Genomic DNA, 21,653 nt, shown 5'->3' with positions numbered 1-21,653 from the left:
GTACTAGCGAATACTTGTTACAACTGATGAACCAATATTGATAGACTATTATGAACTACACTCCATAGTTTACACTAGAGTTCACGCTGTATAGTTCTTTAGGCTTTGACGAATGCATAATGGCATGTATCCACCATTGTAGCATCACGCAGAATGGTTTCACCTGCACTAAAAATTCCCTGCGCTCCACCTATTCTTCCCTCTCTCTCACCCTCCCTCAACCCCGTCAAGACCTGGCAGTCACTGATCTTGTTACTGTCTCTACAGTTTTGCCTTTTCCAGAATGTCATATAGTTGGAATCACAGAGTGTGTAGTTTTTCAGACTGGTTCTTTTCCATAGCAGTATGAATCTGAGGTTCCTCCCTGTCTTTTCATGGCTTGAGAGCTCATTTCCTTTTAGCATATTCCATTGTTTGTGTTTATCACAGTTTGTTTATTCATTCATCTGCTGAAGGACATCTTGGTTGCCTCCAAGTCTTGGCAATTGTGAATAAAGCCGCTATAAACATTTGTGTGTAAGTTTTTGCGTGAGCATAAATCTTCCTGTGATTTAAATACAGAGGAGTGCAATTGCTGGATAGTATGGTGGACTACGTTTAGCTTTGTAAGAAACTGCCAACGTGCCTTCCGCAATGGCTGTACCATTGGCATTCCCACCAGCAACAAAGGAGACTTCCTGTTGCTCCACATCCTTGCCAGCACTTGATGTAGTATTTTGGACTTTAGACATTCAAATAGGCTTGCAACAGTAGCTCATTGTTGTTTCAGTTTGCAATTCCCTGATGACAGGTAATGGTGAGTACCTTTTCATATGATTATTTGCCATCTGTATATCTTCTTTTATGCAATGTCTGTTCAGATCTTTTGCTTATTTTTTAATTGGGTTGTTTTCTCCCGAAATGTACTAAGAACCCTTAACAGGCAGCACTGCACCCTGGGGAGCCTGAAACCCTGCACAACCGTGTGGAAAGAATACGGCCCTGTGCCACATCCCCAGACACTTACTGTGTGGAAAGAAGACAGCCCTGCGTCAGATCCCCAGAGACTTACTATGTGGAAAGGACACAGCCCTGCATCAGATCCGCGGAGACTGGCCTGGGCAGAAATCAGCATCTGGCCAGCCCAGAGGGTGGCTATGTGTATTGGAACAGTTAGACTTCTCTAATACAGGACAATGCAGGGAAAGAAGTCCATTAGGCAGATTCAGAAAAGGTTTTTGTTTTCGTTTTAAGAAAATGATCATAAAGTAAAGGGAACAGTGAGTTTCAGGAGGAAGTAGTCAATTGAAACTGTTTACTGTAATTGAAAACATAGAGTCACTGGCAACTAATTCTGTGATATCTAAATCTGCCACGTCAACTTCACCACCCTATTCTAGTTATTGCATTTTTAACTAAATAAGATGGAATAACTTTTTTTATAGTACTTAAAATCCTGTTTTTTCAAAAAGGGTTTGAGGAGGGGAGAAAACTTTATTTGACCTCATCACATTTAACTCTTAAAATATTCCTGTCTAAAAGACTCCTTATGTTTGTATCTAGGTCCGGTCTTTGATTTTTCCTGGGGAACTGTTGACACTTTCATAATTTCAACCACTGTGTCAGCTTCATTTTTCAAAAGATACAGCTCTTTCCACTTTGTCATAATACCTAAATGAAGTAATACAAAACAAAAAGACAGGTACTATGGAGTCCTTGGATCTCCATAGTTCTTCTTAAACTTTTTCTTGCTTCAGGCAGAGATTCAAGAATATAAATGGAATATTAATTCAGCTTATCTCAAATGATGTTATTAATATTTCATGTATTTTTAAATTGAGGGTCAATTTAAAATTTCTGCTATATATACATTCAATTTATACTCAGTACAATTCATGTCAAAATTTTTAAAACTTGATTTGGTGATCTATATATTGACTTTTTTCCATCTTATAAATATTTTTAAACATACAGAAAAATTGAAAGAATTATTCAATGAACATCTTACACCACAACTAAGTCTACATTTAACATTTTGTTGTCTTTGCATTATCACAAACAATTCCTCTAACACATATTATTCCTCCAACCATGAACCTGCCCTTTTTCAAATAAAAATAAGTTGTAGATACCTGTACGTTTCCCTCCTAAATGCATCGACAATTGTATAATTTAGAGTTCAATGTTTGTTGAGTTTTTTTTGTTTTGTTTTGTTTTTGAGGTAAAAGTCACAGATCTGCTGCTATGGATGGAATGTTTGTGTGCCTCCAAATTGGAGGAGGGGCTTCTGGGAGGTAATCAGGTCAGGAGGCTGAATCCTCACTTTGGGATTAGTGTTCTTAGGAGAGAAGGAGAGCTGGTCCTTTCTTTCTCTCTTCCTCCGCCCTCCGCCATGTGAGAATGCAAGGAGAAAGTAGCTCTCTATAAACCAGGAAAAGCCTTTACAAGAACCTGACCATTATCTCTGACTTCCAGTCTCCAGAACTGTGAGAAATAAATGTTTGTTGTGTAAGCCAGCACTCTATGATATTCTGTTATAGCTGCCCACATTGACTAAGACCCCTGTGAAACCCTGAGACCTGTTACAGTGTTACTTTCACTCCCCAGTTCCCTCACCTGCTTTCTCAATCTGTACCCGGAGGCAAACACTGTTCTGATTTTTTCCACCATTCATTATTTTTGCTTTGTCTAAAACATCTTGCAAATGGAACTGCACACTGTGCATTCTTTAGTGTAGACTTGTTTCACTCACCATGTTTGTCACTCATCAGTGTTGTGGCAGAGTTTTCTTTCCTTAGCTGTGGAGTACTATTACGTCGTGGGACTATACCTGTATCTTTATTCATTCTATTGATGGTACCCAGTTGCTTTTAGTTCTGTTATGAATAAAGTTACTATGAACATTCCTGTACAAGTCTTTTTGTGAATTTAGTTTCATATAGCTTCAATAAGTACCTGGAATTGAAATTGCGGACCCATAGTTGGTGTATATATGCTTCGTATTATGATAAACTACTAAACTTTTCCAAAGGTTTATGCCATTCTACACTCCTAGTAACCAAGAATTAGAGTTCTGGTTGATTCGTATTTTTGCACAGATCTGCTGTTATCGGCTTTTTTTTTTTTTTTTTTGTTAAGACGGAGTCTTGCTCTGTTGCCCAAGCTAGACTACAGTTATGTGACCTCGGCTCACTGCAGCCTCCACCTCCCGGGTTTAAGCAATTCTCCTGCCTCAGCCTCCCGAGTAGCTAGGATTACAGGCCTGCGCCACCATGCCGGACTAATTTTTGTATTTTTAGTAGAGACAGGGTTTCTCAATGTTGGTCAGGCTGGTCTCAAACTCCCGAACTCAGGTGAGTAGACAATTATAACAACACACTGTAATGAAAGTTATTTGAATGTGGCCTCTGTCACATTACCTTCTGGTACACATCTCTTTTTGAATCAGATTTTCTTGGATAAGGGGAACCACTGTATGTGTTACTTGATTTTCTGTGTTTTGCTGAAAATACTGTGAACTCAGACATTTGGTGGTTGGGGTGAACTTGCCAACATGTGATTTTACGTTTTTTGTGGAATGAATTATTTTTTTGAAAACTATTTACTGAGCATTTACTGTGTTTAACACTTTACTAGGTGCTGTGAATAACCCAGATATGTTATACCCACTTGGACCTTATGGTCTAGTAAGGGGATTCACAGTGTAGGGAGCCGGACCGAGGAGTAAATAAATACATATTAATACAAATGCTGTGCAGCAAATGAAGAGGATATTGTGAAAAAGGAAAAAAGAGCATGAGATAGACAGGATTGCCTTAGATGGTCACTACAGGCCTCTAAACGATGACACATGGGCTGAAGTGCTAGGGAGGAAGAACTAGTCAAACGCATCTCAGTCCGTTCAGAATTTAAAAGTGACTCTTAAGGCTAAGGTAAAGTATGTGTAGTGTGTACGGACCACCTACAGTCACATATAGGGAGGTGTGTGGCTTCTAACCCTGACCCACTGAATCAGTATCTGGAGGTTCTGGGGTTACAAATTTCATTTACCAAAAAACTTAATAGGAGATTTCAGTTACTGAAGTTTAAGAAGCACTGAGAGTTGTAAGACCTCTTAATGTTCTATCAGCTACTCCAGAGTTATATTGTTCCTCAGATCCAGTTATGCTCCATTGCTAAAAGGAAATATGGCCGCCGGGCGCAGTGGCTCAAGTCCGTAATCCCAGCACTTTGGGAGGCCGAGGAGGGTGGATCGCGAGGTCAGAAGTTCAAGCCCAGCCTGGCCAATGTGGTGAAACCCCCATCTCTACTGACGGTTTCAGCCCCGGGGGGGCGGGGAGTCCTGGAATGCATCCTTGTGGATAAGTGGGGAGCTGTGTGTACATTACGACCACTCTCGTAACCAAACCTAGCGTTTGACAAAGTACGGCCTCGATTACAGCGGCATTCATTACCGTGAATGACAGCCAAAGTCAAAGTTTAGGGTGGTGATACTATTTTGAATTAGGCCATAACGTTGTATTGCTCATAAGCTTCATTTCGACCAACATTATATACATACAAAAAGTATGTACCCTAAGGACACACAACAAGCTGGACCGCAGGAAAAAAAAACACAACTTAGGATTTACCTAGTCAGCCGCTACCAGAGAGCAAGCACCGCGCAAGGCCGCTGGGGCTCGTGCTGTGGACGCGAGTGGTTTGAGGTCGGGCTGGTGGGGTAACCCCGGACCCGGCCGGGGAAAAAACAGCTGACGCTAGCGACACTCCTAAAACCAACGCCCCAACGAGCTCCGCAACGCATCGCTTCCGGGAAGCGTGGCCGGGACGCACGTCGCGCTGCGATTGCGCACTGGGGTTTCGAGTAAGGAACCAATAGGACGGAGGAGTGGGCGGGCTGTTGGCAGAAACCCGGATTCCGGTTCCGGTGGGCCTGCATCAGTCTGCTCCAGTGCTACGTGTCCCTGGCATTTTAGGTGTCGGTTGGGCAGGTGAGTTTCTTCCCGCCGGTAGGTACGGGCGAACCGGGCGGCCACGCCTTTGCGACTCGCGGGGGCGAGCCGGCGTGTCTTCCAGGGCGGCCGTCGCGGGGCGGGCGATGAGTGATCCCCTGGCTCAAGTCTGGGCCCGGGGTCTGGCCGTAGACATCCCACCAACTCGGCCTCTGCCGAAAGGCAAACCCAGGGCCGCGGGCTCCCGGCTAGCGGGGTCGCCGGCCCGCGGCGTTCCAGGGCTTAGCGTCCTGCCCCGGCGTCTTCTGTGCTGCAGCCAAAGATGATGTCCTGCTGCCCGATCCCTTCGGGGTTGGCTCTGTGTGCGAGTGTGGAGTCCTGTCTGGGAAAAGCTGTACTCAGCTCTGGCCCTGCCCCCGCTCCCGTAGTTTAAAGTGAGAGCAGTGGTCTAGAGTCTAGTTCGAGAGATCATAATTGGTTTTTGGGTCTCCACCCCTGACATTGAGTGCGGTATTGTGTGTAGCGTGCATTTTTCTGGATAAATAATTCTTAGCTTCCTTCGTGATAACTATGATTACAAAAAGTTTAAGCCCTTTGGATTTCAAGAGCAAAGTTAAGTGAAATACTGAGAAAACAGACATTACTGTGTTTTTGCTCCCAGAACGTTGCAGAATTCCTGGTGTTTCATTGGCATTAATTCATTTCGTTGTCCACAGCCTACATTAAGTGAGGAAACTGGGGCTTACAGAGGTTTACACTCCGTAGCCAGTGATTTGAACTACCACCCGGCCACTGTTCTGAGTACTGGAAATGGAGGAAAATACAAGTAACACTTTGATCTCTTTACTTTCTATAGCAGTGGCTCTCAAAGCTAACATCGGATGACATTTCTGTTGGGTAATAGATTCCTCTAAAGAACATATATAGTAAAATATATAGCCCTGTTTCCTTAAAAGATGTGTTCAAATAGAAAAGTTTGGAATTTAGCTAGTATCTTCTCAGAATTTGCGTCTTGCTTTAGCTATTCTTTGTACTTTAGAAAAGTGTGTTGTATTGGCACGTTTTAGAAAAATCAAGGTTGAAATTCACGTTTGCCTCCATTCTAGACTCTTGCAGCACCATAGTTGGCATTCACTGTACAAGACACTGGCTTCTGCATCGTTTAAAATAAAACATGGAAAGTAATTGTTGGATCTCAACATTGATGGTTCCTTAGGAGCGGTGAGGGGACTGTAGAATGAGAAATGGGTGGGACTGCAGAGTCAGAAAAGGAATGGATGTGTTATCAATTGCTTAACCTTTTTTAACCTCTTAATAGAGATTGGCTTTTTATATTGCGTGTGCTGTTCTTTGTCAGTGAAGATATCATGAGTAAGAACTGTGCTTTTCTTATTGCCTTTGATCTGATAATTAACTGAAATTTACAAAAATAGTATCAATTTAGGCTTTGGAGTTTGTTTTTTGTTTTATTTTAGGAGGTGGAGTTGACCCATGTTAGATGTGAATTCATTGACTGGTCTCATTTACATCTTGATATCAATGAGTAAGTGTTTATTGTATGATAACCAATACCAGTGAGTATCTTTGTTTTAAACAGGCAGTCATGGATCAGGTAATGCAGTTTGTTGAGCCAAGTCGGCAGTTTGTAAAGGACTCCATTCGGCTGGTTAAAAGATGCACTAAACCTGATAGAAAAGGTAATTGCTTGACTATGAGAAAATAAATTAAATCTTTGCATTTTCTAAGCCTTTTGTTTGATTAACATCTTCTTGATTAATAGCCATTGCATTACTTTCGCCAACATTTTTATTGATTGATACTGCTCGATGGCTTTTTAACATTGTCCCTTCTTCCTAAATTTTTTACTCTTGTCTAAATTTTTGTTTTATGTATTTTCAAATGGTGTAAGATTATTTATCACAGCCTTATGTAACATTTTAGTTAATAATATTTTATGACTTTTAGTATCTGACATATTTTCTCTTTGGAAAAGCTTTGAAGTCTCCCTACTGAACTCCCACCCCAGTGAACAAAACCTTAACATGAAACCAACAATCTAGTTTTTGCCAAACTAGAAATTTAATTTTGTTATTTATCATGATTCATGTGTTAAATTTATCTACTTGTATTCATTCATTGAGTTAGGAGCTGGTAATATACTAGAGAATATAACATGTATGTAATGTAATTTATAATAAAGGGAATAGTCCTTGCTGTCATGGAGCTTAGACTCTATCAAGGAAGACTGTCCTAAACAAATTATTACAGTTATGTTTTTTAATTACTGCTGTGGTAAGTATTATGGAAGATAACTAGAAGGAAGTTTGATAGCACATAATAGGAGGACTAACCAAGTCAGGAGATCAGGGAAAGCTTCTCTTAGGAAGTAACATAAAATGGTAACATTACCAGTGTAATGTTTTATAAAATAGTGCTCAATTCAGACAGTCTCACTCTGTTGCCCAGGCTGGAGTGCAGTGACGCGATCTCAGCTCACTGCAACCTCTGCCTCCTGGGTTCAAGCAGTTCTGCTTCAACCTCCTGAGTAGCTGGGATTAGAGGCACCTGCCACCACGCCTGGCTAATTTTTGTATTTTTAGTGGAGCCAGAGTTTCACCATGTTGGCCAGGCCGATCTTAAACTCCTGACCTCAGGTGATCTGCTCGCCTCGGCCTCCCAAGTGCTGATATTACAGGCATGAGCCACTGTGCCCAGCCCAACTTGATTTTTCAAGCCTTATTTTTGGCTTCATCATAATAGCAAAGGCACTGGGCCCATTGTTTATAATGTACCAGAAAAAGGTATGTTTCTGCCTGTATAATCGATATGGTATAATAAAAATTACAATGTTACATTTTAAAACTTAAGAAAAATAATGTATATTTTTTCATCCATGTCCTTATTTCGGTATTTTCTGGTCATTTGCTAAGAAGAGAAAATATTTTCAGTACTTGTTGATGAACTCACTAGCACAGACATGCACTGTTATGTTTCCTTAAATATCAACAAAACATGGAAATTTTAAAACCTGTCAAACAACTTGTTTACTGTTAACAGTTTCACCTTTTTATTTTTAAGTTATATATCTATTAACAGGAGAAATATATACTAGTTAAGTTCATTAATATTGCTGATAGTTTTTTTCCCATACTTTCAGTGACAGTACAAAAAATATGTGAATTTCGTGTTTTTAAATGCAGAATTCCAGAAGATTGCCATGGCAACAGCAATAGGATTTGCTATAATGGGATTCATTGGCTTCTTTGTGAAATTGATCCATATTCCTATTAATAACATCATTGTGTAAGTAAACTTTATGAAATAGACTAGGATTGAATGAAACTTGAAACCATTTGAGATGACAGCCTGCTATTTCGTTAATACAGAGATGTATCTCTTGACTTTTTAGTGCTATTGGAGTCTACTGATATTTATGAGTACCTGATGATTGAGCGCCTTTAGATCTTAAATGATCTTTCCAGAAATAGAGTCAAGAAAGTATTAAAGACACTCATATGCCACAAAGCCAGCATTGAAACCTAAGTCCTCTTTGTGCTGTTATCTTGTTAATCTCTAAGGAGCAGAGGAAATGCTTCCCATCCAAAAATCACTGCTATGATAGAATTCTAACTCTGGACCAGATTGCCTAGATCCAAATCCTTTTTCTTGTTATACAGTTGGTGTCCTAGCGTCAGGCAATTTGCCTCACCTCTCTGTGCCCAGTTTATTCAGTGGGGATAACAGTTCTTACTTGGATTATGACTTTAAGTCATGTAAGGCCCCAGAAACAATTTGGATAAGAATACGAGTGAAAGTTGTTACTGTAATGAGCCATTAATACTGATGGGAGAATATCATAACTTTTAAGTATATTAGGAGGCAAAAAAGGCTGAGAAACATTGGGATCACTATTTGTTTCCAAATAATTTTGCTTTTTAAATTCGTTATAAGTCATTGGGACATGTTGTGGCATTGAGCAATTAGCAATTAGGTAATTCAGTTTAGGGTAAGGACTTAGTATGGGTTTTAGTACTTACTTACTCTGTAATTTTGTATGCATTTAATCTCAGCCTCATCCACTGTTTGGAGCTAATAAAATCTGTTATTACCTGGTAATAATATCAGGTAAGCACTGATCTACCTCAAGTGCTTGTATCCATTAAAAGCACTGAATAAGTGTTAGTGGAATTAAGTGAACAACTTCAGGTTCTTTGCCTTTTCTGATGGTAATGGTGGCAATAATAATTAACATTCATTGAGAACTTTCCATATGCTATTGAAATCTATCTAAAATCAATCAGTAATATCAATTGATTTTATGGGGTGGTTAAGTTTGAAGCAATGATTTAAAAAATTTCTAAACTATAAATCTCCTAAATACTAGATGTTTTATCCCAGGTACTGGTACAGGTTGCCTTTTAAATGACAAGTAACAATGTATATTGTCAGAGGGATTTCTTAGTAGGGTACCATAGTCATTAAGGTAAAATTGCCCCAAAGTGATATTCAGGATCATAAGTAGTTAGAACTAGATGGGCCCAAGTCACTGATACCTCCTTTGTCAGTTCAGAAGTCCCTTTATTTTACCAGTGAGAAATGCCAACTGTAGAACTGTGGAGTCATGGGGAGAATACTGAAGTAGAATGAGGAAATCAGTAAAAAGAAGTGGCAGAGTCTCTGTCAGGTCCGTTCTTTTTCCTACTCAGTGCTCCTGCTCTTCTTACTTCCCATTCTGTCATGAGACATACTTAATTGATAGGAATTGTTTCTTTAAAATGATAACAAAATTAGTTTCCTGTGATAATCACCCTTCATTGTTCTTAGTTGTACCTTTCAGAAGAACATGTAAGCCCACCTTTTCCAATTTTTTGGTATACAAGCACCTTTCAAATTTTTTCGCCAGCCTTCACCTAACCTATATTTTTGTCCCTTTTGCCAGACATCACTGTCTGCCTTGGGTCATACTCAGGTCCGTCTTTCACATTAGATTATGAGTTGTGTGGTAGGCCTGCCTTGTTATTTATATTGTATGTCTCTCCAATAGAGTCTAGTCCAGAGCTCTCTTGTATCTGTTAAAAGCACTGAATAAGTGTTTATTGAATTAAGTGAACAACTTCAGATTCTTGCCTTTTCTAATGGTGATGGTGGCAATAATAATAGTTAACATTCATTGAGAACTTTCCATGACTCTGTGTGTCAACTCATTTAATCTTCATGAGGAAACTGAGGTATGGGGAGGCTAAATAACCACTCGCATTGCATGCTAGTGATAGAGCAACACGGGAAACCTTTCAGAAGCTAGTTACCTAGAAAACTTTTCTTCTAGTTAAAAAAAATGGTTCCAATGTTTAAGAAGGTAAAAAATCTATCTTTAGATATTTTTTAATCTTAATGTGAAAGCCAATTAAAACATTTTTTGAGAGACACTACAGAAAAGTTACTCTTTTCCCATGTTATACCATGATAGCTGTACAACTGAAAGGAATCTTGCTTTCCCTGCTTGAAAGAGGATAAATCATTGTTTAAATCATTTTGGAGATGGTAGCAAGGGAAATACTCATTGGGTTGAATTATCTTTTTTTCTTACAATTTTTTTCTTCTTTTTCTTTATAATTATAGCAGTCAAAATTAATATTCACAGTATCAGAATTTAAAATAAGCACTTGCTGGCCTTTTAGTTACAGCAATACTATTTAATAGCATAAGCATTTAAAATGCTTAACATTAAAGTATATGCTCAGGGGTATTTTATGAAATAATTTTCTCTCTTTTTTTGAGGTGGAGTCTTACTCTCTTTCCCAGGCTGGAGTGCAGTGGCGCAATCTTAGCTTATTGCAGTCTCTGCCTGCCGGGTTCAAGTGATTCTCCTGCCTCAGCCTCCTGAGTAGCTGGGACTGCAGGTGCACACCACCATGCCTGGCTGCTTTTTTTGTAGTTTTAGTAGAGACATGGTTTCACCGTGTTGGCCAGACTGGTCTCGAACTCCTGACCTCAGGTGACCTGCCTCCCTCAGCCTCCCAGAATGTTGAGATTACAGGTGAGAGCTACTGCGCTTGGCCTATTTTATGTAATTTTCTTCTGGTAATGGAATTATTTTGCTTTAACAATACTAAAATGTGTATCTGACTATGCAGGTTTAATGTTTATGCTTTTAAAACTCAGAAGTTCTTCTGTAGAAAAGATGATTTTTGTTTTCATCATGACTAACGCAGATTTTGGAATGATTATGGTAAGATGCGGTGCTTGAGTACCTTGTGCTCATCATGTGCAGTCTGTTTTCTGCTGGTGTGTTGACGTTATCAAATTGAAAAACTTCTCAGCTAACCATCCTGTCATATAATTGATATTTTTTGTTGTGTTCAGAAAGGCTAGACTGTTCGAAAATGGCATTTCCTGGATGAGCATTGTGAGTTTAGACAGACCTCTGCCAGTAACCATGTCATCTTTTCAGGTCCAGCATTTTAAAGTTCATTGTGCCATTCTTTTATGCCATCTTTAGATAAAGTTAGGTGGGATTCAAATAATTGATCTTGAGCCATTAAAGTTATAGCATATTGCATTTCAAATAATAATTATTATTAAAATTATATCTCTGCTCAGAAGTAATAATTTTTCTTTCTTTTACAGTGGTGGCTGAATACATTTTGCAAGAGAGTTTTTCATCTTAGAGACTGGTGAACAAGTGTGAGGGTGTGAGAAGCTCACAGAATACAAATTTGCCTGTATGTTTTGTGGGTTTTTTTTCCTTTCAAGATGTTTTCTATTTCTAAATTAAAGTAATTTCAAAGTAAATGAATATCTCTTTTTTCTGTCATAGATACTTATCACATTTCAGTGATAGAAAATAGTAGTTTCTTTCTCTGAATAATTTAGTTTATAAGAGAAATGAAAGAGCCTGGTGAAATATTACACTTTCTGAGAGCTCTTCTGTTTTAGCCCCTTTGTGCTAGTATCACAAAATACCTGAGACTAGATAATTTATAAATAATAGAAATTTATTCTCACAGTTCTGGAGATTGAGAAGTCCAAGATCAAGGTACCAGCAGGTTTGGTGTCCAGTGAGGGCCTGGTCTCTGCTTACAAGCTGGTGGCTTAGATGTTGTGTTCTCACGTGGCAAAAGGGATAGACGGGCAAAAGGTCTTCATCCCATTCATGAGAGAAGAGCCCTTGTGACCTCCTCACCTCTTAAAGGCCCTACCTCTTAATACTATTACATTGGAGATTAAATTTCTTTATATATATGTATGTATGCGCGTCTTGCTCTGTCGCCCAGATCATGGCTCACTGTGACCTCAAACTCCTGAGCTCAAGCCATCCTCCTGCTTCAGCCTCTCAGGTAGCTGGGACTATAGGCGCATGCCACCATGTCTGTCTAATTTTTTGTAGAGATAGGGTATCGCTATGTTGCCCAGTCTGGTCTCGGACTCCTGGCCTCAAGCAATCCTCCCACCTTGGCTCCCAAAGCACTATGATTACCCGGCTAAGCCACTGTGCTTGTCTGGAGATTGAATTTCAACATGAGTTTTTGAGGGACATAAACATTCAAGTTATAGCATGTGCTATCAGATAAATGTTTATGGTCAAAGAAGAAACAGTAAATAAAGTATGGTGATTCCTTATTAGAATTTGAGGTAGGGTAGGAGTTTTTCTGTAAGCACTTAATTTTTTTTTTTCTTTTGAGATGGAGTTTCGCTCTTGTTGCCCAGGCTGGAGTGCAATGGCACGATCTCAGCTCACCGCAACCTCTGCCTCCCTGGTTCAAGCAGTTCTCCTGCCTCAGCCTCCCGAGTAGCTGAGATTACAGGCATGTACCACCACACCTGGCTAATTTGGTATTTTTAGTGGTTTCTCCATATTTGTCAGGCTAGTTTTGAACTCCCGACCTCAGGAATTTTAAACAGGTAGTCAAAATTATTATAGTTTAGAAGCTACTTGAAAGTTTCCTAGAATTATGGTTAAAACTTAAAAGTGAGAGATCCTCTTCTAGATGTGCTAAATTAGTCACTCTGTCTTGAACATTGGCATTCTGAATTTTATTAAGAATTCACTGATAAGAGTCTGAAATGAAAAGGGGACTTATCCTCTTTCCCCTTAAAAAAAAAACTAAAGCCAGGTGCAGTGGCTTACATCTGTAATCTTAGCACTTTGGGAGGCTTACACAGGAGGATTGCTTGAGACCAGGAGTTCAAGACCAGCTTGGGCAACATAGCAAGACCTCAACTCTACAAAAAATTTAATAGCCTGGTGTGGTGGCACGTACCTGTAGACCCAGCTGTTTGGGAGGCTGAGGTGGGAGGATCTCTTGTGCCCAGGAGTTTGAGGCTGCAGTGAGCCATGATTGCACCACTACACTCAGCCTGGGTGACAGAGTGAGATCTTGTCTCTAAAAATAAAATACAAACTAATTTAAATTTGAGTTTATTCCACCTTTTTAAAAAAAGCAATTGCATTGCTTCAATTTGTTCATTCAATGTTTAGTTATTGAGCTTTATTTCCCTACTTCTAATATTTTTTAAAAAATTTGTTAGCAAAACACACGTTTAAATGTTCTTTCATCCTCAGTAAGGTAGGGAAGTGTCTAATTAGTGTGGCTGAACAGTATTCATCAGTTTTGGAATGCACAGTTCAGAGATTCTGGTCTGTTATTGTAGTAACAGTAACAAATTTTTCTGCCTGCTTATGAAATGTTGACAGTGTTTCAATCTTGAATTAATTGATGTCTTCAAAAACAAAAATGCAGTGAAAGGCCGGGTGCGGTGGCTTATGCCTGTATCCCTACCCTTTGGGAGGCAGAGGTGGGTGTTTCACGAGGTCAGGAGTTCGAGACCAGCCTGGCCAAGATGGTGAAACCCCATCTGTACTGAAAATACAAAAATTAGCTAGATACACTGGCGGGTGCCTATAATCCCAGCTACTCAGGAGGCTGAGACAGGCGAATCGCTTGAACCTGTGAGGCAGAGGCTGCAGTGAGCCAAGACCATGCCTCTGCACTCTAGCCTGGACCACAGAGCAAGACATTTGTCTCAAAGAAAAAAAATACAGTGAAAATTTGGTCATCTCTAAGCTTAAGGAGACCATATAGTCACATTTATAGCTATTAGCTGCTTAAAGACCAAAATTGTATGTGCACATATAAGCAAGTGCATGTATACTTGTATATGTTTACATATATGTATGTATATATAGATATTTACATACATGCACCTATATACATGTACATTTTAAACACTTATGGTAGAAATTCTAAAATGTAGATTTGCCACTGGCAAATGTGTATTATGTTGTTAAGATGATTCTGAACATTAATACTTTTTGACATAAGATGATTGTAAATTCCTGTTTATAGCATACATTTAGGCTGATTATTTTGATGACTTGGTTCTTGACACATGAGTGGATAAGTTATTACATGAATATTTTGTATGTATACATGCAAATGAAATGAGGGCTGACCAAGAACTCTGGTGACAGAGCAGAGTAACCTTCACAAGCAACGGTTGCATTTCTTAAGCAGGAAAGAATAAGTAGATTTTTTTTATTCGCCCTACTCCTAGCATATATGAGAACTGGCACATTGTGCTGTGAAAAAGTACTTGTTAAACTTCACCATGCATGAATCACCTGAAGGAATTTCTTAAACATTTTCTATTTTTTAAATACCTGTAGCAAAACATACTAATGCACTTCCTGTGGCAGTTCCCCAGTTTCTCTTCTTTGCAAGCAAAGTCATCTCGTTTTTCTTCAGGTTGTGTACCACATATATGGGTATGTGAACAACACGTTTTTGTTCACCTATTTTTAACATCATGTAATTGGAATCATGCGTTCATATTCATCTGTGACTTGCCTTCTCTCTAAAAATAGTATTTTTGAGGTTATGCATGCTGCTAACATAGCTGCAGCAACTGTGGTCCGTTTATTTGCACTGGTATATAACTTAATGTTACGAAATTATTTTGTAACTTTTTCATTTGTTTTATTATTGATGGACATTTGGGTTGTTTTCAGTTTTTTGCTTCTAACAATTGTTCTAAGTTTTCTGCTAAGAATGTGGGTATATATGTCTTCTGGTATAGCTGTGCAAGCATTTCATTTGTTCTCATATCTTAGTAAAACTGCAGTGTCAAAAGTATGTCCATATTCAGCCTTGGTAATGCCCATCATTTTCTGAAGTTGTGCTAATTTCTACCCTTCCAGTAAGAGACTCCTGCTCTACATTCTTCTATTAGTAAATTGTGCCTGTCTTCTTTTGTTTTGGCAGATATTTTCATTTACTTTATGGTGTTTTGGGATGAAGGGATGCTCAATGATAGTATTACTGTATGAATATTTTCACCTAACATCTGTAACTTTTGTGTGTATTATTATTATTATTGTCAGCTTCTTTTAGGATTGCCCAGTTTCCTCTTCACAGACCAGTGCTTTCCACCTTTCTGAAATACAAGACTCACCTGGGCACTTGCCCCACCTTAGATCTACCACATCAGCATGTCTAGATGTTGAGCCTTGGATTCTTTGCTTTATACAGATGCTCTTAGATGGTGATTCTTAACATCATTTGAGATTGAGAAATGTTACCCAGCCACACAGCTCATCTTTTCAGCTAAAGCCCAGCTGGAGGTCACTAGCTTGTTGTATTATGACTTTTGTAGTAGAAAATGCTCCCATGTAACTAGCTGCATGTAACTACTCAGAAACATGGACAGCCTCATTCAGAAAAGAATACTTCTGAAGTACGACTGCACAATTCTCATTCTAAGATCATTAAATGCTTAGCTCGGGCAACCATGCAGAGCAGGGTAGAGGTCAGTAAAATTAAAATCTTGTATTTCTGATTCCTTTTTAAGGCAAGTACCAATGCATTATTTACTCAGAACCTCTCTTGTCTCTGAGGAATTAATTCTAACTGACAATAGGTCATCTCCTGCCAACGTAAAAGAACAAAGTGTGGCTGGGCATGGTGGCTCATGCCTGTAATCCCAGCACTTTGAGAGGCTGAGATGGGTGGATCACAAGGTCAGGAGTTTGAGACCAGCCTGGCCAATATAGTGAAACCCTGTCTCTACTAAAAATATAAAAAATTAGCCGGGCACGGTGGCACACACTTGTAGTCCCAGTTACTTGGGAGGCTGAGGCAAGAGAATCACTTGAAACCAGGAGGCAGAGGTTGCAGTGAGCCGAGATTGTGTCGCTGCACTCCAGCCTGGGCGACAGAGTGAGACTCTGTCTCAAAAAAAAAAAGAAAAAGTACCTTAATTTGTTTAATTCAATCTCAAAGCATCTGAGCATCAACTAGGCAACAAAAGAGTTCTCCTTTGTGAATAATTACATGCATATCACTGACAAACAATGAAAGCCTGGTGAGATTGCAGTTGCTAAAATGGGGAAGATGAGGAGAAGGGTAGATGTTGGAGAATGGCTAGGAGTTTGGTTTGGGGAACGCTGGTTTGAAATACTTGTTAGGTAAGTAGAGGTTGAATGTTCAGTTGGATGTACTGGTCTGGAGTTCCGAAGCGATGTTTCAACTAGAGATATGAATTTGTGAATCGTGAAGCCAGAAGAAAGGGTTTCCAGGAATCAGTGAGCAGGTGAACCAAATGCTGCTGATAGGTTGTGTGAGATAAAGATAGAGATTTGACACAGACTTAGCAATGTAGAGGTTGGTTGTGATCTGGAGGGCCTGGCTGGGGTGGTTCAGAAGACAATGATGGGGAGTTAAGGAGTATGGACAAACTGCTCCTGTGATTTTTGTAAAGGGCAATAGGTTAAAGGGGTATTCAGGTTGAGAGGGGATTTATTTTTAATATGAGAGAACTAGCAGTGTGTTTTTATGGTGATAGGAATGGTTTGAGAGGGGAAAATTGATAAGGAGGGAGTGAGAAGAAAGGGAGTCTGTGGTTCAAGTGGCAGTGGGAGTAACTCATTCTTGCTGATGAAGGAGAATATGGGTACAGAATCATACTCTTTCCAAGGAGGAGATGACAGGAAGAGACAGTGAGGTTGAGGACACATGTCAGAGAGTGATAGAGTAGTTCCATGGAACTCAAGCTAGGTAAGAAGTAGAAGGCAAGATGTGGGTGAGGGGCAACTTAGATGGTGTACCAGAGAGGTACAGGTCTGTTTAAATTGAGGTCCTAAGGAGAATTAACTGGAAAGGTAGAATTGCTGGTTGCAAAGTACAATGCTTGGATTTGAATTATGGAGGGCCTATAGTTATTGGTAATGACCAATTATAACATTGGAAAGACCATGGGATTCAGTAGCTAATATAGGTTGAAAATCAAGATTCTTGGAGGTGAGGAAGTCAAGAAGCTGGGAGGCCACTGTATTGAGAAGGATTATGTTTGTGGATATTAAATTACTGTGAATTACCATAGAAGTAGGGTTGGAAAGAAGGACAGCAAACCAGGAGCCAGAGTCTTCCGGGGCATGGTGTGAGGGCATGATGACTGGAGGTGAGTGCTGTTTCAGATGAATACTGTTAGGAGGGGTAGTGGATGCTGCTGACTGATGCTACATGTGTCAGAACTGGAAGGTGGAGGTGTGAGAAGAGGATGATCTGGAAGTTGCTTTGAGGAACAAGGAGAAGCTGCCTGCCCTCCAGCCCCAGTGTTGTGACTAGGATGGGAGAGGGAATGAAATCTCCATGAATAGGGCTATAGGCTATACAGTGCTGGAACAGCATAAGGAGAAAGGAAATGTTCTGAAATTAGGTTGAAGTGTTTGAGATTCTCTATAACTTACCATGGATTCTGAAGGGCAGCGTGGAAGGGTTTCGTGACTTAAGGAAGGGTGAAAGATGGAATCAGAAAAAGAAATAAGAGAGCGGCTTATGAGGGATGGTCAGGAGTCTTGGTCTTCTGAAGTGAGTAGGAATTAAGGGCATGATGGTTTTTGCCCTTCTTTTCCTGAGAGTAGTGAGGCAACGTAGTGAGATTCACTGAGGCAAGGCAGTGAGACTGGAGGACAGAGGAGGGTGTGGTTCTGAGGCCCACTCTTCATGTGCTGGTAGTGCTAGGAGCAGAGCTTCCCACACTGCAGTGTGGAGATGAACCACCTGAAGGTCTTGCTGCAGATCCCAGTTAGGGAAGTGTGGGAGGGGGCTGAGATTTCACATTTCTATAGAACTTGCATGGACTCCCAGGCGATGCTGATGCTACTTTGAGGAACAAGGCCAGAGGAGACAGAAAATTTAGTTTTATCGAGAGCCCATTGGCTCCTGCATTGGAGGCATTCGTGTACCAGCTTGTGTGTATCGGGTGGGGTGAGAAAGGTTTTCTTGAGGAGCATATATTGTGGAGGAAAATTTTAGGATACATTGGATTCCTAAAGGCAGATACTAGAGGTAATACGGTGTTGTCTCAAAGGATGGATACATGTTTTGTTCCTCAAAGTTTCCTAGACTTGGCACATTGCTTCAAGAGAAGCTGTGACAATAAGACAGTATCAAGAAACAATCAACTTTGTGCTTTTTTACCTGATGACTTGAAAATTTACTTTTCCCAAATCAGTCAGAGGCAACACATTGCCTGTCAAAGAAGGGACTAGTGTGGAGTGAGTAAAAGGAGCTGTACAAAGTCAAAGTTCAAGGTTTATTCAACATATAGGACAGATCTTTTGAGAATCAAAGGTAAATCTTGAGGATAGAAAGGCACAGGGTAGTATATGGCATAACAGTAGAACTAGAAGGAGGTAGATGTGTAGAGGAAGGAAGAGACCGCTGTCATCCTCACCTGCTCTTGGGTTTGGGAAGAAACCAGTGGATCCTATAGGAATTGGGGTGTGGGCTAGGAGAGAAGGAGGTCTGACCTGGTAGGAAGTGAGGGAGGGAATGAGGCTCCCTCTTAGACAGAGGCCAGTACTTCTTGGGCCACACCAGGGAAGCACCCAGGGAGAGCTTAGCCTGTATTTGTAGACCATTTCCTTGCAGGGAATGAATTTGGAGGGAATAACACAAACTGTTCTGGAAGAAAAACTGTGGCTTTGCCTCCTGTGGGGTGTGGGCCTTCCATGGATGTCTCAGAATAATGCCTGGTGTTGCCTGGCAAGCATTTGACTATTTGTGCTTGAACTCTCTCCTGGCCCCCATGTGACCTGCCTTATGAGGACAACTCTCACACTTTTGTAAAGAACCAGAACACTCATAAGCTCTCCTAAGATGGCGACCTTGGACCCCCCAATGCGGTAGAAATGTGGAAAGGGTGGCACATAGGTATGTTATAACTACTGTTGTTATAAAATTAATTCTTATTAACTTTGTAAGAGGCAATTTTAGGGTGTAAACTCTACAAAAGCAGAGATCTTTGTTGTTTTCATGGATGCGTTCCACAAACAAAACAGTGCCTGACACAGGATAGAGGTTCAAATATTTATTGGCGAATGAACACAAATGGTTACTATATTAATCTTAAAATCCCTTGTATGTTAGAGAAGGTAGTACTGAAAAATGCTTCAGTGGATTTCCAGCCAGTCTGTATCATAATGAAAGGTCCACCATAAGAGTGGATGTCGGGGAGAGGGTCTGGCGTTGGTCTCAATGTAGGTAGGCATAAGGCAAGACAAAGAAGCATAGGTGACTGCAAAGATAGGGCATGAGAAAGCTCCCCCGTAATGAAATGAAAATTATTTTAGCCAAAAGCTTCCGGTTGTCATAGTAAGCAGTATTACATTGCCAGCCACAAAGAGTCTAATGGTCTAAGAGCTAAATGGAAGTTTAGCTTAGGTAGTAATTAGAGAACAACATTTATAATTTGGGTGATGGGTCCACTTGAAGCCCAAACCTCACCATTACACAATATATGTGTGCAACAAATCTGTACATTGTGAACCCTGAAAATTTGGGACAGGTCTTAGTTAATTTAGAGAGTTTATTTCCTGGTTCCTTTTACGTTGTTTTATGTATAACCTTTAAGCTTTGAATTACACAAAAATTTTTAACTTTTTTTTAAAAAAGGACACACTTTTTTTTTTTCTTTGCAAGAACGTTTTCCTACAATATATATTTATTGGAAAATACCCCAATAATGAAGTATCTATTATTTAACTTAATATAACTTTATATTCTAAATTATAACCAGTTTATCTATAAGTATCCCATTACATTTAATTGTTTACCTAGATTATTTATGAAAACTCTGATTATCATGAATTTAAAGTTATGAAACTGCCACTGCAAAATTATAACTGAGAGTGAAACAAGATTTGCCCTAATTGACTCCATATTGCTCTTAACCTCCACGCTGTACTTGTTCATTCCTGGGCATCAGCTGAACTACATTTGGGAGGAAATTAGCTTATAGCTTTGAAACAAAGATAACAGTGCTTTCTCAAAACAAACCTTCTTACTGCCAATGGACTAGACTGCCTAAAGCCCCAGGATTAGAAGTTACGGTAATCTTACTAAATTCAAGATGGAGCTATTTTCAGTAAACCCCTATCAATGTCTTATTTATTAAAAATTACACAAACAAACATCATTCTGTTTTGGGCTGAGTTTATAGTTTTGAAACCCTTGTGACAAATTTTGACGTCTTACAGTATTTGTCAGGGATAAGTATGAAATTGTTTGATTAATAAATGCAAAACAAAAAATGTATATTGGCAGTTCTTAAGACATTTCTAATTTTCTTTTTTTTTTTTTGAGACTAAGTTTCACTCTTATTACCTAGGCTGGAGTGCAGTGGCGCTATCTTGGCTCATTGCAGCCTCCTCTTCCTGGTTCAACCGATTCTCCTGCCTCAGCCTCCCAGGTAGCTGGGATTACAGGCATATGCCACTACTCCCGGCTAACTTTTATATTTTTAGTAGAGATGGGGTTTCACCACATTGGTCAGGCTGGTCTCCAACTCCTGAACTCAGGTGATCTGCCCATCTTGGCCTCCCAGATTGCTGGGATTACAGGCAAGAGCCACCGTGTCCAACCTCTAGTATTTCTTTACGAATAATTTTAAAGCTAGTGTATTTATTAAAGAATTTACTGGCCGTGCGCGGTAGCTCACGCCTGTAATCCTTGCACTTTGGGAGGCTGAGGCGGGTGGATTACCTGAGCTCAGGAGTTCGAGACCAGCCTGGGGCTACTCAGGAGGCTGAGACAGGAGAGTCACTTGAACCCAGGAGGCAGAGGTTGCAGTGAGCCGAGATCACACCACTGCACTCCAGCCTAGGCAACAGAATGAGACTCTGTCTCAAAAAAAAACAAAATTTGGCCGGGAGCGGTGGCTTATACCTGTAATCCCAACACTTTGTGGGCCCGAGGCGGGCAGATAACCTGAGGTCAGGAGTTCGAGACCAGCCTGGCCAACATGGTGAAACACTGTCTCTACCAAAAATACAAAAAAAATTAGCCAGGCATAGTGGCGGGTGCCTGTAATCCCAGCTACTCACGAGGCTGAGGTAGGAAAATCACTTGAACCAGGGAGGTGGAGGTTGCAGTGAGCCGAGATCGTGCCATTGCACTCCAGACTGGGAGACAAAAGTGAGACTCCGTCTCAAAAGAAAAAAGATTTTACTTGTTGCATAAACATGAAAAAGCATGTGACCACTCTTTTTCAGTATCTGATTTAAGTGCTTTTATTTTTCTTGAAACCAGTTAGAGTTCTTTTATATATTTTTAGTAGTGAAACATTTTGTATACAACACATAAATACATATAAAGACATATTAGGCATGCCAATGGAAGTACATTTATTTATTTATTTATTTATTTTATTTCTTTTCTTTTT

General features: G+C 40.0%; 1 protein-coding gene across 2 annotated transcripts; it reads left to right on the top strand.

The window, feature by feature from the left end:
* The first annotated feature begins 4,841 nt into the window (after nt 1–4,841).
* SEC61G (SEC61 translocon subunit gamma) lies at nt 4,842–11,723 on the top strand. 2 transcript variants are annotated; one of them, XM_023232067.2, is made up of 4 exons: nt 4,842–4,970; nt 6,529–6,628; nt 8,132–8,234; nt 11,559–11,723. In XM_023232067.2, exons 2-4 carry the CDS (start codon nt 6,535–6,537, stop codon nt 11,566–11,568), a joined length of 207 nt encoding a protein of 68 aa, XP_023087835.1. In that variant the 5' UTR covers nt 4,842–4,970; nt 6,529–6,534; the 3' UTR covers nt 11,569–11,723. The 2 variants fall into 2 exon arrangements, with proteins under 2 accessions (XP_023087835.1, XP_023087836.1); XM_023232068.1 differs by lacking the exon at nt 4,842–4,970 and adding an exon at nt 5,559–5,757.
* The last annotated feature ends 9,930 nt before the right edge of the window (nt 11,724–21,653 follow it).

Source organism: Piliocolobus tephrosceles, chromosome 8 (assembly GCF_002776525.5).
Source record: "Piliocolobus tephrosceles isolate RC106 chromosome 8, ASM277652v3, whole genome shotgun sequence".
Lineage (NCBI taxonomy): Eukaryota > Metazoa > Chordata > Mammalia > Primates > Cercopithecidae > Piliocolobus > Piliocolobus tephrosceles.
The sequence above is the reverse complement of the archived record's forward strand: the minus strand, read 5'-3'. Positions and strand labels throughout refer to the sequence as shown.

Bases quoted from the DNA above. Each gene is read 5' to 3' on its own strand.
- SEC61G (XM_023232067.2), top strand. From the start codon at position 6,535: ATGGATCAGGTAATGCAGTTTGTTGAGCCAAGTCGGCAGTTTGTAAAG. The intron at 6,629-8,131 runs GTAATTGCTTGA...TTTTAAATGCAG, and splicing joins CACTAAACCTGATAGAAAAG to AATTCCAGAAGATTGCCATG.